The 16839-nt window shown below is 33.9% G+C and overlaps 1 protein-coding gene across 2 annotated transcripts in view; it reads left to right on the top strand.

Moving 5' to 3' along the window:
- LMBRD1 (LMBR1 domain containing 1) overlaps positions 1–16839 on the top strand; it is a 138356-nt gene that overhangs the window by 101139 nt on the left and 20378 nt on the right. For both annotated transcript variants that reach the window (XM_080805171.1, XM_080805172.1), the window contains 5 exons: positions 5128–5192; positions 5530–5632; positions 6198–6302; positions 8376–8525; positions 10900–10978. In XM_080805171.1, coding sequence (XP_080661297.1) covers positions 5128–5192; positions 5530–5632; positions 6198–6302; positions 8376–8525; positions 10900–10978 — 502 coding nt within the window. The remainder of the gene's footprint in view (positions 1–5127; positions 5193–5529; positions 5633–6197; positions 6303–8375; positions 8526–10899; positions 10979–16839) is intronic.

Raw genomic sequence — 16839 nt, 5'->3', positions numbered from 1 at the left:
GATATATATATATATAGGGAGAGAGAGATAGGTCTCTCTCCCTCTCTCTCTCTCTCTCTCTATATATATATATATATATATGGCAAGAAGTGGCAAGAGTTATCATCCTTGGGGCACCTGGGTTGCGAAGTCAGTTAAGCTGTCAAGTCATGTTCCCAGGGTCCTAGGATCAAGCTCCGAGTTGGGCTCCCTGTTCAGTGTGGAGCCTGCTTCTCCCTCTCCTCCCCGCTTGTGCTTTCTGTCTCTATTTCTGTCTGTCTCTTTCTCTCTCAAATAAGTAAATAAAATCTTAAAAAAAAAAAAAAAGAGTGAACATCCTTGCTTTTTCCTTGCTTTTAATGGGAACGCTTTTAGTGTGTCACCATTAAATATAATATTAGCTGTATAAGTTTTGTAGATACACTTAACAGATTGAGGACTATCCCATGTATTTCTAACTTATTGTGCTTTTTTTTTTTTTAAATGAAAGTGTGTTGCATTTGGTTGAGTGCTTTTTCTGTTCCTGTTGAGATCATGTGGTTTCTGACCTTTTTTTCTGTTAAAACATTATATTATATTGATTGATTTCTTTATGTTGAATCAACCTACATTCCTTGGATATATTGCACATGATTATGTACATAATTCTTTTTACATGTTGCCCAATTTGGTTTGCTAATATTTTGTTCAGGACTCTAGCAGGCATTTTTATAAGGAACATTAGTCTACAGTTTTCATTTTTTTGTGATTGTATTTGACTGGTTTTAGTATCAGAGTAATACTGGTATCATAGATTGAGCCAGGAAGTCATCCTTCCTTTTCTTCCTTTCTTTTTTGGAAAAGTTTGTAAAAGATTAGTATTCTTAACTTTTAGTAAAATTCACTAGTGAAGTCATCTTGTTCTGGGCTGTTATTTTGGGAAGTTTTTGATAACTTATTCAATCCCTTTACTTGCTATAGATCTCTTCAGATTTTCTTTTTTTAAAGTCAGTTTTTGTAATTCGTGTTTTTCTGGGAATTTGTTCATTTATTCTAGGTTTATCCATACTGTTTTACCACTGTTTTCTGGCCTGCATGGTTTCTGATAGGGTGAGCTATTAATCTTGCTGAGAATCTGTTTTACATGATGAGTCTCTTCCTTCTTGCTACTTTCAAGATCTCTGATTTGCCCTTCCTATCATTTATGCATGTCTAGGTGTAGATGACTGAATTTATTCTTCTAGGAGTTTGTTGAGTTTCTTGGATACACGAGTTATTTTTCATCTAATTTAGAATGTTTTTGCCCATTATTTCTTATTCTTTCTGCCCTTTTACCTCCTTTTTTTCTGGGAATCCCATTGAACTTTTTTTTTTTTTTTAAGATTTTATTTAATTTGACAGACAGAGATCACAGGTAGGCAGAGAGGCAGGCAGAGAAAGAGGAAGGAAGCAGGCTCCCTGCTGAGCAGAGAGCCCAATGTGAGGCTCGACCCCAGGACCCTGGGATCATGACCTGAGCTGAAGGCAGAGGCTTTAACCCACTGAGCCACCCAGGTGCCCCCCATTGAACTTTTATTACTATGCTTCATGGTGTCACATGTGCCTGAGGCTCTGTTCATTTTATTTCATTGTTTTTTCTCTTTCTCTTCCTCAGACTTAATCATCTCAGTTGATTTCTCTTCAATTTCGATGATTTTTTTCTTCTGTCCTGCTCAAATCTGCTGTTTAGCCCTTCCAGTGAAATGTTCATGGGTATTTAAACTCCAGAATTTCAGTTCACTTCTTTTTTATAATTTCTCTTTATTTAGTGAGACATTGTTTTCTTAATTTGTTTTAGTTCTTAGGTCATGGTTTTCTTTAGTTCTTTGAACACATTTAAAACACGGATTTAAAGTTTTTATTGGGTAAATCCAATGTTTGGGCTTCTAGAGTTCCTCAAAGACATTGCATGTTGATTTTTACTCCTCTGTGTTGACCATTTTTACTTGTTTCTTTGCATGTCTCTTAATTTTTTTTCTTAAAACCTGGGACATTTTAAACTATATGATGTGGTAACTCCAGAGATTAGATTCTCGCCCTCCCCCCCGCCCAGGGTTTGCAATTATTATTCTTTGCTGTTTGTATCCGAAGTCTGTGAACTAATTCCGTTAAGTCTTTATTCTTTGTTGTATGTGGTCACTGAAGTCTCTGCTTGGTTAGCTTAGTTAATGAGTGAACTAGTCATTGAACCTCAAACCAATAAGTCTCCTAATCTTTGCTAAAGGGCACTGTGTGTGTTTTGAGATACTACTACAACACTCAGGCAGGCATTTTGCAACTATGCCTTAGCCTTCACTTCCTCCTTCTGCAGAGCCTCAAGTTAATCAGAAGTGGGAGTTTAAACCTTCTCAAATCTTTGCTAAGTTTGCACACAGCCCTGGGCATGTATAGGGCCTTCTACATTCCCAGGAGTGTGTGGAAACTTTTCAGAGCCTCTGTGGACATCTCATTTCCTAGGTTTCCATTTTAATCTTTTTGGTTAGTTTATTTTTTGCCTGTTACTTACCAGTTCTTATGGCCATAATGTTATTGGTTGCCTGTAGTTTTTTGACAGACACTCCTGAGAAGGGATTTTTGTATTGTGTGAGCTTCAGTTCTTGTCAAACAGATGGTCTTGCAAGTGGGATCGTCCATGGAATTAACCAGCAGGTCAAATAATAACAATACTCTGGGAATGAGACTTTGAAAGAGCTCCATCCCCTTTCTGTTTCCTCAGGTGGCTGCTAGGCTTCTGCCTTTTACAGACTATCTTTCAAGGCTACCATACACTAGAGAGAAGTGTTTGGGACTACAACAAGTTAAAATGCCATAATGCTCTGTGTTCTTACTGAGATTCAGTCATTTTTCTTGGTAAATGTCCTTGGGTTGTTGCATGGCTTTGTTAAATTTCCCTAGTGTTGAAAAAGTTGATTCTGAGAATTTATGCCAGTTTCTCCATTGCTTTTAGGGAGGAGAGGATTTTCAGACGTTCTTACCCTCTCTCTCTTTATTGATGTCACCTCTATAGCTTAATCTTTATTTCAAAATTGACATTATAGCTAAGAGTGAAATATTTAGATCAGTTCAAGGGGGTCATCACTGACATGATTCTGAAAGTGCTAATTTAGGGTCTCATTTAAATGTATGTTGTTTTCTTGGTTTTTGTAAAAGTTATATTTTTTACATTTATTCTGTTTTCTATTGGGTAGCTATGATTAAACAATGTAACTGTTGGTCATTCATCCCAACAGATTGGGAAAATAGTCCAGGATTTTTTTTTCCTTTTTTTTTTTTCTTCCCCCAAAATGAACATCAAGGAAAGGGAATTTTAACTGCTGCTATTTCTGTGTTATGTCTTTGTACTACTAATTGGGATCTGGCAGTTATATGCCCTCATGCTACAAACTATTTCTTATTAGCAATCTATTAGGAAATAATATGTTTCAGTTGTAGATCCTCAGTGTAATTATATTGTCTTTTGGTTTACCTAGGTATCAAATAAAGGTGCTCAAATCTAGTAGAAAAGATTGTGTGGGCTCTTTTATACCTTCTACTAATGAACTTTTGTTACTATAAAGGGGTCATTTCAAACTTCTTTAGCAATGAGACCTTTTTTTAAGATTTAGTTATTTCTTTTAGAGAGAGGGAGAGCATGTGACCACAAGTAGGGGGAGGGGCCGAGGAGGGAAGGAGAGCGATAAGCAGATTCCATGCTGAGCAGGGAGGCTGTTGTGGGGCTCAAGCCCATTACCCAGAGGTCATGACTTAGCCAAAATGAAGAACCAGCTGTTCAACAGCCAGCTACCCAGAAACACCAGCAGTGATACCTTTTTTAAATAAATGAATTCTCACGTGAAATTCCAGTATGTAAAATGCATATAAGTGGTGTTTTCTATTTCAGGTAATGACTATATCCTTTTTGGTTCTCTCTTACCAGTTTTCTTTCCCAGTGGTTCCAGAGGCACTCTTGCAGAACTGAAGAATATTCTAGAACACAGCCTAAAATTTATTCCAAAATTCATTTTTATATGTGGGGAGGCTGATGCGTTACTATTTTGTTTCATTTATCCTGGCAGAATTCTAAAGTATACTTTAGCAGTTATGTGGAATAAGATGAAAATCACCCTCACATTCATGATATTATCCATCTATTCCTATCAGTTCCTACCAATTCCAATTCTTTCTCCAAAAGAGAAGCCAAAAACACTTAATTGTGCTTAATCAGAATCTTCTTTTTTTTGTTCTGATTTTGTGGATTCTTCAGCCTTCTTGTTGCTAGAACTCAGAGAAGATGTCAGGTAAAAAAAAGAGCCAAGGTTATTACTAACATAGATTGCAGCCCCTTTTTATTCCTTAGAGACCCAGTTTCAAATATTTTTTGCTTGTTTTTTACTATCTCTTATGCAAAGTTCATATGGTAGAAGGAAATGTATTCTACCAATTACAATGCTTAATACATTTCTTCCCAGCAATATTATTAAGGTGACAGTTTCTTCAGTGCTGTTAATACTTTCTATTTCAGGAATAGTAGCAGTTATACAGACTTTTCTGGGCCATGGTATAAGATATAGATAGATAGATAGATAGAGATATACACATACATACACACACACACAAAACGTGTAGACAAAACTGTAAATTATAGGCTTGTGTGTGCATGTGTATATATGTGTGTGTATATACCTCTGTGTGTGTGTGTGTGTGTGTGTGTGTTTATATAAAAATTCCATGGGAAATGTTCCAAGTTCCCTTTTTTAATAACAGGTTTATATAACTTGATGAGTTTCATGGGTTTGGTTTTTTATGTATGTATGTAAGTCTTAATTTAGTTTTCAGTTATCTTTGAAGTTTATATTTCATTGTAACTGAATATAAACCTTTTATATGGCCTAGCAGAGTCTCATTTGTTTACTTACTAATTAAGACTTTTAAATACTTTGTCTCTTTTGTGTATGTGTTTTCAAATAGTCTCATAATGAAAATTTAGATGACAAATGTCTAAGATTATATACTATATTGAAATAGACATTGGATCATTGTGTTTAGATCATTGTCATACTCCTGCAACTCATATTGAGCATAATGGTTTTGTGCTTTTAATATCAACTTCTAGAACTTTATTTTAATGAATTTTTTTTTTTTTACTTTTAGATCATTTGGGGAATATTTTTCATCTTAGTTGCATTGCTGTTTATAATTTCTCTCTTCCTGTCAAAGTAAGTATGTTTTCCAAAGTAAGTATATTTTCCAAAGCACACATTTGTACATTTTCCAGACTTGATTCCATTAGTAGCCTATTCATCTTTAGCTGTTTTACTTGAAGTTTTCTAAGCATTAACTCAAAGAATGACTAAAAAGGTGCTATAATAGACAGTGTTTCTTTGTTCTATTTCAGTTGAGCAGTATCTGTAAGATATTTAAGTAAGGTTTAATTTGTTACCTATGGTTTTCTTTGACTGTTGAATCTGCATGCTTAACTTACGATATTTTTTCTAAGTTAATTGAAAATATGCCAGTATATGTAAATTCACTTTATCATTTTTGTTGTTTTAGTTTGGATAAAGCCCTTCATTCAGCTGGAATAGATTCTGGTTTTATAATTTTTGGAGCTAACTTGAGTAATCCACTGAATATGCTTTTGCCTGTACTACAAACAGTGAGTAAACAACAACAACAACAAAAAACATTTTATTCTTCAGCCAACATTGTCATTCTGTCAAATTACTGTATTAACAAACTAGTAATACTTGGCAATATAGGCTGTGCCCTCTGCTGATTTGGCTCTTCATTCATGTGTAACTTCCACATTGATATATTACTTTAAAGATTATATTGATACATTGCTGAACTCTTACACATAATTTGATTTGGGATATATTATAATACCTAATGAACTTTTCCAATCCCTATTTTTAATTTTTAATGAAGTCTTTTATTCCATATATAAGTATAATTTTAGTTTAATTCATTATAGGATTTTCCTTCGGATAATGAGTACTAAGCAATTTAGTAACAGTTTAGTAATTGTTTTTTGGAGGATTCTTTTCTTTTGTATTATCATAGTAGCCTGATCAAAATCAGGGTTGATATTTTAAACATTTGTCAAATATGAATAATGAAGTTTCAGTTAATTTTATATGACTTCTAGACCCCTGTGTATTTTGTGTATTAAATTTGTGTATTTATTTGTTTATGTATTAAATTAAATTTTATTTTTTCAGGTGTTTCCTCTTGATTATATTCTTATAACAATTATTATTATGTACTTTATTTTTACTTCAATGGCGGGAATTCGAAATATTGGCATATGGTTCTTTTGGGTTAGAGTAAGTATAACAATATTGTTTTCATAATTTTGTACATAATCTCCATTACTACGTTAACTTAGATTTATAATATACATTTGTAAATATCTTGATATTGAAGGGAAATACTAGCTTTTTCACTTCACATTAGCATAAAGGTGCTTTTTGTCCAAGTGGTAGTTTTTAAATGGGCAGGTTTACTCTCTGCATACATTTGGCTATGCTGGAGATATTTACAGTTGTTGAAACTAGTGGGTGCTTGATTTATTTCACTTAGCATAATCTCCTCCAGTTCCATCCATGTCAGTGCAAATGGTGGGTATTCATCCTTTCTGATGGCTGAGTAATAGTCCATTGTATATATGGACCATGTCTTCTTTATCCATTCATCTGTTGAAGGGCATCTTGGCTCCTTCCACAGTAAAAAACAACAATAACAACAACAACAAACAACCAAAAAACTAGTGGGTGCTACTGGTGTCTAATGGATAGAAACCCTAAACATTCTGGATTGTACAGGGCAGCCATCCATAACAAAGACTTATCCAGCCCAAAATGTCAATAATGTCAAGGTTGAGAAAACCTGGTCTGGAAGTTAACATTATTTTCCTTAGTGTTTGGCTTCATGAAAACACATTGAAGTATAAATGAATACACTGTAGCTCTCAAGATGACCCTTCCTACTAGAAGTTAAAATTGCTATATGATTGGAGAAGGGTTATTTTCTTCTTACACTCATTTTGAGATAAATTAAGAATTTCAAGGGGCACCTGGGTGGCTCAGTCAGTTAAGCATCTACCTTCCTCAGGTCATGATCTCCAGGTCCTAGGATTGAGCCCCACATCAGGCTTCTGCTCAGGGGGGTCTGCTTCTCCCTCTCCCTCTGCTCCTTCTCCCTGCTCATGTTCTCTCTCTCTCTTTTAAATAAATACATAAATAAATCTTAAAAAAATTTTTTTTTTCAAAATAAAGATGATTTGACTAGAGATTACTTCCACCTGGGAGTAAAAGAAAAACCAGTTAAATAATGGTTTGAACTAATAAAAGATTTCCTGTGAAATTTTTAAAAAAATCTAGCATTGCTTTTTAGTTCAAAAATGTCAAGTCCATCATCTCTGTATTGCTCTTGGCTTCTTCCTCATGACTGTAATATGGCTGCTGCAGCTCCATTTATCTTGTTCATGCTCCATTAAAAAAACACTTTCCCAGAAGTCCCCAGCAGACTTCCTTCCCTTCAGTGTTTAATATTTTATCACTGTTAGTTATGACTAGATGTAAGGGAAACTGGGAAGTGTCAATTTTTAGGTGTTCTTATTGTCATCCCATCCAGAACTGAAGTTCTTCTACTCTCTGTTGTACTAACATTTGTTAATAAAATAGGGTGGTGATTTCTTAGTTGCTAAAATAAAAATGTGCTCTTGCCATTGAAATGAAGCAAGTCCCCTGGCTTATTGTATTTGTTATCATGTTTTAGTTTTCCTTTATTGTAAATATATATGAAAATATTTGTAGTCAGATTGATATAAATTGTGATAAACTAGAACTTTATTATACTCTGTATAATAGGAGGATGTCATGAGTATTTCATAGAAATGAGTATTTATAAATGTATGACATGTCTCTTCTTGTGCAGTAATATGTAATACCTCAAATATATTACTAATACATAGAGTTTAAACTCCTTCCTCTAACCTTCAGATAGCATTAGTGGTAGTTCATAATTCTTAGCTCTATAAACTTCTAATAGATGCTATTACATAATAAGTTTAGAAGATTTGCCTGGAAACAAACCAGGTGAATACTCTATATATTCTCTAGGTCTTGAGTTTTTCATGGATCATTTATAGAATCCTTTGAATATAGATGCTTTGCTGTGATTTTTAAATAAACATGAATGTAAAAGTAAAAGCTTTGCAGAGAAAAAGTTGTCAATCTCATAATCATTTGAAATGATTAAGAATTTTTAATATTTATTTTAGAAAAATAAATGGTTGGTTGAGCTGTATTCATTACCTCTAACACAAAAGCAGAACTTAGTGCCTTACAAATAAAGCATATTGCTGAAATACTGTTACTGTCTTTTTTTCTTTCCAGCTATATAAAATTAGAAGAGGTAGAACCAGGCCCCAGGCCCTCTTATTTCTTTGCATGATACTTCTGCTTATTGTCCTTCACACTAGCTACATGATTTATAGTCTTGCTCCCCAATATGTCATGTATGGAAGCCAAAATTATTTAATAGAGGTAAGTACAAAATGTTTAACTTCATTATTTTGATATTTTAAAGAGAGTGGTATTTAAAACCAAATTTTAATGTGTGAAGGTTGGCATAAGATAATAGCTCATCAGATCAGGTTGAATATCACTAAAATGGGTTTTTCACTCCCATTTTTGAGCATATTTATATTTATTTTATTTTTTTATTTTTGAGCATATTTATATTTGCACTGAATTTTATTATTATAGTTCCTTAAATGGATCCCATGATGCTAAGCTACTGAACTTTATCTTAGCACTTTATTAAAACTCATAGTATTTTCTCTAAAATAATATTTTAAGTAATTTTATTAATATGGCTCCCCAAAAGTTTTGATGAGCAAAGTATGTCTGTCACCAGTACTGTGAATCCCATAGGAGATTCTTTAAAAATATTTTATTTGTAGTGTTACAAAGGAAAGCAGTGACATACAAGAGAAACCCCTTACAGCAGTCAGTGGGTTTTTCAGCAGAAACTTATTGGCCAGAAGGGAGCAACATGATAAATTCCAAGTGCTAAAAGGAAAAAATCTACAGCCAAGAATACTCTATCCAGGAAGGCTTTCATTTAGAATAGAAGGAGAGAGAGAGAATTTCCCAGAAAAACAAATGTTAGAAGCAAAACCAGCTACGTCTTTGTCATACACAATGCCATCAGCCTGTGGTTCCCAAATTCACAGTCCAGCCGCCCTCCTGCCCGAGTCAGCATGCACGGCCTGCCACCTGATCAATACCAAGTCAGCATACCTTCACCTCACATTGCCAAGACTCAAACTGGCACTCTTCTCCTCAAATTTCAGCCCCTGTGCTCAAGTTTGTGCACAAAAGGCTGCATAATTATAACAGCAGAATGAAGGAACCCAAAACAGTGGCACTACTTATGTGGAATATATAATGGATAAAAGGAGTGTGCTAGGCTGAGAACATCTGCAACAAGCACATCAAAGAACAATACACATGGTATGATTCTGGTTAATAAAAGAAACAAACCCGGAAAAATAAAACAAGATGAAATCAGAGAGGGAGACAAACCATAAGAGACTCTCAAGCATAGGAAACAAACAGGATTGCTGGAGGGGAGTTGGGGGTCGGGGGTTGGGATATCTGAGTGATGGGCATTAAGGAGGGCACATGATGGGATGCCTGGGTGGCTCAGTTGGTTAAGCCGCTGCCTTCGGCTCAGGTCATGATCCCAGGGTCCTGGGATCAAGTCCTGCATCGGGCTCCTTGCTCAGCAGGGAGCCTGCTTCTCTCGCTGCCTCTGCCTGCCTCTCTGCCTGCTTGTGTGTACTCTCTCTCTCTCTCTGGCAAATAAATAAAATCTTTAAAAAAAAAAAATCTTAAAAAAAGGAGGGCACATGATATAATGAGCACTGGGTATTGTACGTAAGTGATGAACCACTGAATTCTACCTCTGAAATTAATAATATACTATATGTTAATTAATTGAATTTAAATTGAAAAGAACCCCCCCAAATTTTTATTTGTGGGTATCTGAGCTTTCTTTCAACATGATAGGTATTATCTGTTATACTCTATGTTAATCTTTCAGAAACCAGCTGTGGCTCCTGGTTGTAACTGGACAGCTAATTTGGTTTTTTTGACAGTTTAAAATATTTTGACCATATCTGACTCAATCTTTATGTCGTTTTTTTCTTTTTCCTAGAATACCTCTCCCTCTACTTAAGAATGTCCAGATCACCCCTTTTTTTATACTGTATTCCTCTGTTCTTTCTTTAGTTTAACATGTAATTAATAACAAAAATTTAACAAGCACATCAAACTTTCCATCAGTACTATACATAATATTACCAATGGTTGAAAAATTAGTTCATTGACAAATACTAAGTAATAATATAGGTGGAACAAATATAAGGCACAAATTGTAATAGACGTACATGAGTAACCTGAGTTTGAGAAACACAGTACTAGAAAATCACCTGAATCCTATTTTACCACTTCTTAAATCTTTTTATTCTCTTCTTGCCTTATTGTGTCCACCTAGTTCACTAGGTCATGCTTATTAAACTTTTTCTTATGAATAAGTGAAGTAAGATCATAGATTTGCATGGACAAAAGATACCCTTTTCTCGTTTCACAGTGGAAAAATAAGTAGGCCGTTTCTCTGGGAAAAAGCTCTGTTGTTCAGTCCAGGACCTAAAGATTGTTGCAAAAAAGCCCTAATGTTAAAATTTACCATAAATCTTTTTCTCCTAATTGTAATTTTATGTAAAATTTACCTTTTAGAATATTAGCTAGATGTAGTTTAATAGAAAACAGAGTATAAAATTCATAATGTGATTACTTTTTGGTCCAAATATTTAGTAATATGTTTACATTTTAACCATATTTTTGTCTTTAGAGCAATATAACTTATGATGACCATAAAAACAATTCAGCCTTCCCTGTGCCAAAGAGATGTGATGCTGATGCCCCTGAAGGTAAGGCAGCTCTTATCAACTATCTTAGAATTTATAACTCTATGAGGAAAGAGTTGGCTTGCATTTTTCTGTGTTAATCATTTGATGCATCTGTTCTAATATGTGGTGATAAAGGAACTTTTAGCAGGAAGAAATTGGTAAGTCTTTTCAATAGAATTTCTTGGTGATCTATTGATTTCCAATAGGGAAAAGACCATTATAAATTAGTTACTTATCAAGTAACAAAAGGTAGTTCTTATTTATTACATTTAATAATATAATAAGAAATCACTCTTAAATGACTGTCTTTTTCCTTGAAAAACTCAAGATAGTTTTGGTGGAACCTTTAATTCTTAGGACCAAGACCAAAAGTACCTATGACTTGGAACTTTTCATTCATACACGTCTAGTTATTTTACTTAATAATAATAATGTTAATTATAATAGCAGTTCACTTTTAAGAACATATAATTGTGTTCTGGGCACTATGCTAAGATTTCATGTGTATTCTGAGAAAAACTCTGTGATCCTATGCTTTTAATCTGTTTTTTTTAGAGAATTTTTTTTCTTCTTTCTGTTCATTAAGGTGATGTTTTTCTTTTGAGTATTATTCTTTCCTGATTAAGGGTTCCAGGCTCATTCTATCAGAATTTGTGGTTCTTTTCTTTTTGTTTTTTTTTTGTTGTTGTTGTTGTTTTGTTTTGTTTTTTTAAGATTTTATTTATTTGATAGAGAGCACAAGCAGAGGGAGCATCAGAGGAAGTTGCAGAGGGAGAGGTAGAAGCAGGCTCTCTACTGAGCAGGGAGACCACTCAGTCCCAGGACTTTGGGATCATAACCTGAGCAGAAGGCAGACTTATAACCAACCGAGCCACCCAGGCACCACTGCAATTTTTTTCCTACTCTTATCTTCAAAATGCTTTTATATCAGGATAAAGTAATATATCATTTCTTCATAAATCACTCATGGGTACCATTATATAAAGATAAATTCTGAGTTTTTTAGTAGGGTCAACTACAGACTGTGATGGAGTAGTAGGAAGAATAAGCATGGAATACAAAGATAGCCCAGAGGAGAAAGTAATTACCTCTACCTGGAGGAGATCACTGTGCAGTGGTAGTCAAAAGAAAGGTTTTTGGAAAAGTGACATCAGAGCTGCATTTAAAGGTTAAAGAAGAATTTATCTGCTGTGTGCATCAAGGGAAGTTGTTCTGAGCAGAGGAACAAAATGCACAAATAAAATTGTCTTAAACTATATTATGGGTATGTGTTTAAAGAATTTAAAACATTGTTACTGTTTTGTATTTTAAATTACAGGCATAGGAGGTTGGAGGGAGGGAGGAAATGAGATTGAAGAGTTAGAAGTCAGATTGCAAAATGTTTTAGAAAGTAACTAAAGAGTCAATGAAGGGATTTTTTGTTCTGTTTTTTCAGTGAAGGGTTTTAAACAAGAAAGTAGAAGTTATGATCTGGCTTATTGTCAATAACATAATGATAACAGTTATATGTTATATAGAGCCTGGATTTGGGACCAAAACATAGAAATCAGATGGGAGACATAGCCAGAAGGAGCTATTACAGTAATCCAGAAGAGATGGTAGAAGCCTGAATTAAGCAGTGGTCATGAGCACATGAAATGAAGAAAGAAAGTCAGGGGTGAATTGAGAGAATTTCTGATTGTTTGGGTCCAGAGCAGTTTTGAGAAAGACAGTAGATTCTAGAATGACCCTGTAGTTACTGAGTAGTTTGGTAAATTTTGGTATCACCACACTGAGATAAAAATATTAAGATGAGAGAAAATTGCAAGAAATGATTAGTTGACCTGAGATATCTCCAGAACATTCAGGTGGAGGTTTCATAGGCAGTTGAATGTATATGTAAGGAACTAAGAGGGACGAGAGTGAGTGAAAGGAGCACAGAGACTGGACCTCAGAAAAAGTGTTATCTGAGGGGAAGCGGATAAAGAAGGTACAGAGGAGAGGACTAACAAAAAGTGAGAAAAATGTTGATGAAGAGAAATCTAATTGCATTGAATAAAAATGCATTTAAGTCATTGACTGAGTTTATATTAGTTTTCACGGAAATTCTTCATAGAGATTGAGAGAGATTAGGCAGAAACTAAAGAAGGCATGCAGGGTCAAGGAAATTTTTGTTTCTCTTTTTTTTTCTTTTTCTTTTTTTTTTTTAATAGATTAGGAGAGACTTGAGGAATGATGGGATAAAACTAATGGAACAGGAGAAGCTGAAAAATATCAGAAGGGATGAATGATGGGACAATATCCAGTTCTAGAAGAGAGAGTATTAAGAACATCCAAGGGGCGCCTGGGTGGCTCAGTGGGTTAAAGCCTCTGCCTTCAGCTCAGGTCATGATTCCAGGGTCCTGCGATCGAGCCCCACATCGGGCTCTCTGCTCCGTGGGGAGCCTGCTTCTACCTCTCTCTCTGCCTGCTTGTGATCTCTGTCAAATAAATTAATACAATCTTTAAAAAAATAAATAAATAAATAAAATAAATAAAGATTGTATTAAAAAAAAAAAAAAAGAACATCCAAGACAGGGTGCTTTAGATAAAAGGAAGGGTACCTCCTTCTCTAGGTTGTAAGGAAAGAACCAAGAATATGGACTCAGATAGTAATTTCTTAGTGAGAGTGGACAGGAAGTTGTCATTTGTACGTGATTGTCTTAGTTTGCTGTGAAGTTTAAGTTCACGTCACATGCTGAGAATTGAGTAGGCCATTGGGGCACATAATTGAGGAAAGTGGCAGAAGTTTTTGATAGGTCATGGAAGTAAATAAAGAGGGTTCTCACTGAAAATAAATCAGTGATAGATAAATATGTCAGGGGACAGAGATGAAATTATCAATTTGTGTTTTTGTTGAACAGATCTGTACAACCAGTGTGATTATTCTCCATCAACGCTTAGTTGTCTGGGGAGGGTAGTTTGAAGGATTAAAGTAAATGCAAAGCAAAGGACAGGCTAAGAGTGACAGAATAAAGTGACCAACCACAGAGCCTGGGATGCATAAGGAAATAAGGGAAGAGACTAAAACTGGGATAAAAGAACAAAATAGAGAAGAGATGGGAAAACAAATCCAGTGAGACACCTTTCGTCGCCTAAAGAAATAATAGTAAAATATTTCTAGTTTAAATAAATATGACTGTCCAGTTCTACTTTTGTAATGACTTTAGTCCCAGATTTTTTTTCTTTGAAATGTACACACACATCACATCACAAACAGGGTGGATAGTTGATATGCTTTGGATTGTCACTTTTAGCTAAGTGAAAATAGAATGAAAAATTACTGCTGAGTTGATTTGTAATTTTTTTTTTTTGAGCTAAGAAGGCATTGACCCTAAAGATCTAAAATAGATTCTTCTTTTAAAGTTCTTATGGCACTATTGAAATCTTAGCAGGAAAAATAAATAAAAACAAAATAAGATTTCAAAATTATGTTGCACTGGTAAAAGGAATTCAAATGCTCCTGTACTGCTGAACTGAGTAAATTTGTGTATTATAGCTCAATAAGCTTCAGTCAGATGATATACTTGACCATAATTTTTTATGAATCCTATTTAGCATTTTTCTTTTTCAGTCTAACTTCATTTACAGTAGTTAAAATGACTGTCTCTGAACTGTTGAATATTTTTCTTAAGTATTTCAGTTGACATCCTTTGAAATGTTACTTTGCAATACAAAACATACCCTTTAGGTTTATGAATTTGATTAATTTTTCTCAACCTTTTCTTTTGTTCTCTAGCTCATCCTTATGTTCTTGGCAGAAATATCATTGATCTGGGATAGTAGGGTAGATTCTTTTAAATAAAAATAGTGATAGAGAAAGATGAGCAGATTAGGATATGAGATTTGATACATAAGGGTGGGGATTGTGTGGAATATATAATGACAGGCTGGTATGACTGCATCCATTTGAACACAAACTTGGAAATCTCAGCATACAGAGGAAAAAAAACACTTATTTTGACATTTTGGTGGGCACATTTGACTAGAGTAGATGGTGCTATCATATAAATATGCCATAAGACATTTGATGGCACTTTTGTTTTATGTCTGTTGCAAATAACAAAATCTTAAAGCGTGAGCTTTAGATTTAGAAGCAAAAATTAAAATGTTATACTTAAAATTATTTCTGAGAAAAGATAATCTCCCTGGAAAGATATTAAAGCAGCAGTTTCTAAAAATACATATATGAATCTCTTATCAGTCAGTGTATTTTAGAGACTTTTTCTTAATACTGTGTTCATATATGGGATAGTCTTGCACTTATTAAGCATATAGAAAATATTACTGACACCCTAGTTTTAAGTGTTTATAGTATCTAAGATTCAAAAGAGAATCATTCATCTAAAAATAGTTAGGTTTTTCTGTTTAAAATAATCTCTTCAGAATAGAATAGTTTAGCAGATTTATGAGGAATACCTATCATACTATGTTTATAAAGTTCTCCTAAAGTGACAGTATTACATAATTTATCTTGACAGGTGGTGCATTGTTTACATGTTTAAAGTGAGTCAACTCGGCAAATCGGAAATCAAGTTTTAAATTTTGTATGCCATTGTGGCAAAAAGGATCTTTGCATTCCAGTTTTATATTCTTTAATTGCTATTTAATCTAATAAGCATTAATACACAATTTATGTGTTAATGTGAATAAAATAGTTAAACACAGAATTATTACAAGTAACATAAATGTACATAAATACTTGAATCAAAATAGGAAGATGAGAGATCATTGTCCCTTAATGGACAAACACAATAGGCATTTTGAGTACTACTAGGATAGATTTTGGAAAAGTGTCAGAGAAACACATATACCTATTATATGTATCTCTGCCATTGAATAGCATACAGCCTAATGGACTTGGATATGAAAATAAATAATTGTAATAGAAGGAAAAGTAAGTGTCAGGCTATAAAGAAATGATAGACAAAGTGCTGTGGGAAAGCAAGAGGGGATAATGATTTATTCTGCCCAGGAACCAGTATAACATTTCAGCTGGGCCCAAAAGCGTAAGTTAAATAAATCTAAATGAGCAACAACAACAAAAAATTGGAGGATATTTCAAGCAGAGAAGGCACCTGCATTAACAAGGCCTAAAGACATAAATATATTTGGCATGTTACAATAACAATAAATTATGGCAGGAACATTGAATATGCTCCAGTGAGGGATGAAGGAAGATAATATGTTTCCAAATGACTGTTTTTAAAAATCCATGAACCCCAAGTCTTACTTGCGCTGTTCTATTTAATTCTCTTTTCTTGACATAAATTTGTGTTGTCTTACTTGGAACTGGAAATGAGGTGATCTGTATAAGTCAAACTTGATTTTTGTTATTAGGTTATTCTGATTAAGTATATTTGTTAATATATATAGCCGGTCTTAAATAATCAAATGATCTATATAGTTTTGATTTTAGCTTTAGGATATAATTTTACTAGGACAAATGGTTAAGATGACTCAAGTTAGCAGGTGATGCTAAAATAGAAGTTGATGTGTTAAACTAAACCACACAAATTACAAAAAACTGAGCACACTTAAAAAGCTAAAGCGAGATTATAATTACATACACTAAGTACAAAGGGAAAGTGAGAATTACTATGAATCACTAAAGATAATGTTGGAAAAAAGTTAATAAAGTAAAATGTGTATGATACTTAAGAAAGTTGTTAAACACTATATTCTGCAGTAAACAAGCCCATTATAAAGAAATGATTCAAAATACGTTCTCTATAAGTAAAACTTGTTTAGGTCTCTGTGTTGCCAGCAAATAAACAGGTTGACCTGTTTTCTTAGAACCTTAAGTACCTGTCCTTCTAAAAACATTTATCTAACATAGTATGTCTGGGATAGAGAATTTTTTT

The sequence above is a fragment of the Martes martes genome (assembly GCF_963455335.1).
Source record: "Martes martes genome assembly, chromosome: 6".
Classification (NCBI taxonomy): domain Eukaryota; kingdom Metazoa; phylum Chordata; class Mammalia; order Carnivora; family Mustelidae; genus Martes; species Martes martes.
The sequence above is the reverse complement of the archived record's forward strand: the minus strand, read 5'-3'. Positions and strand labels throughout refer to the sequence as shown.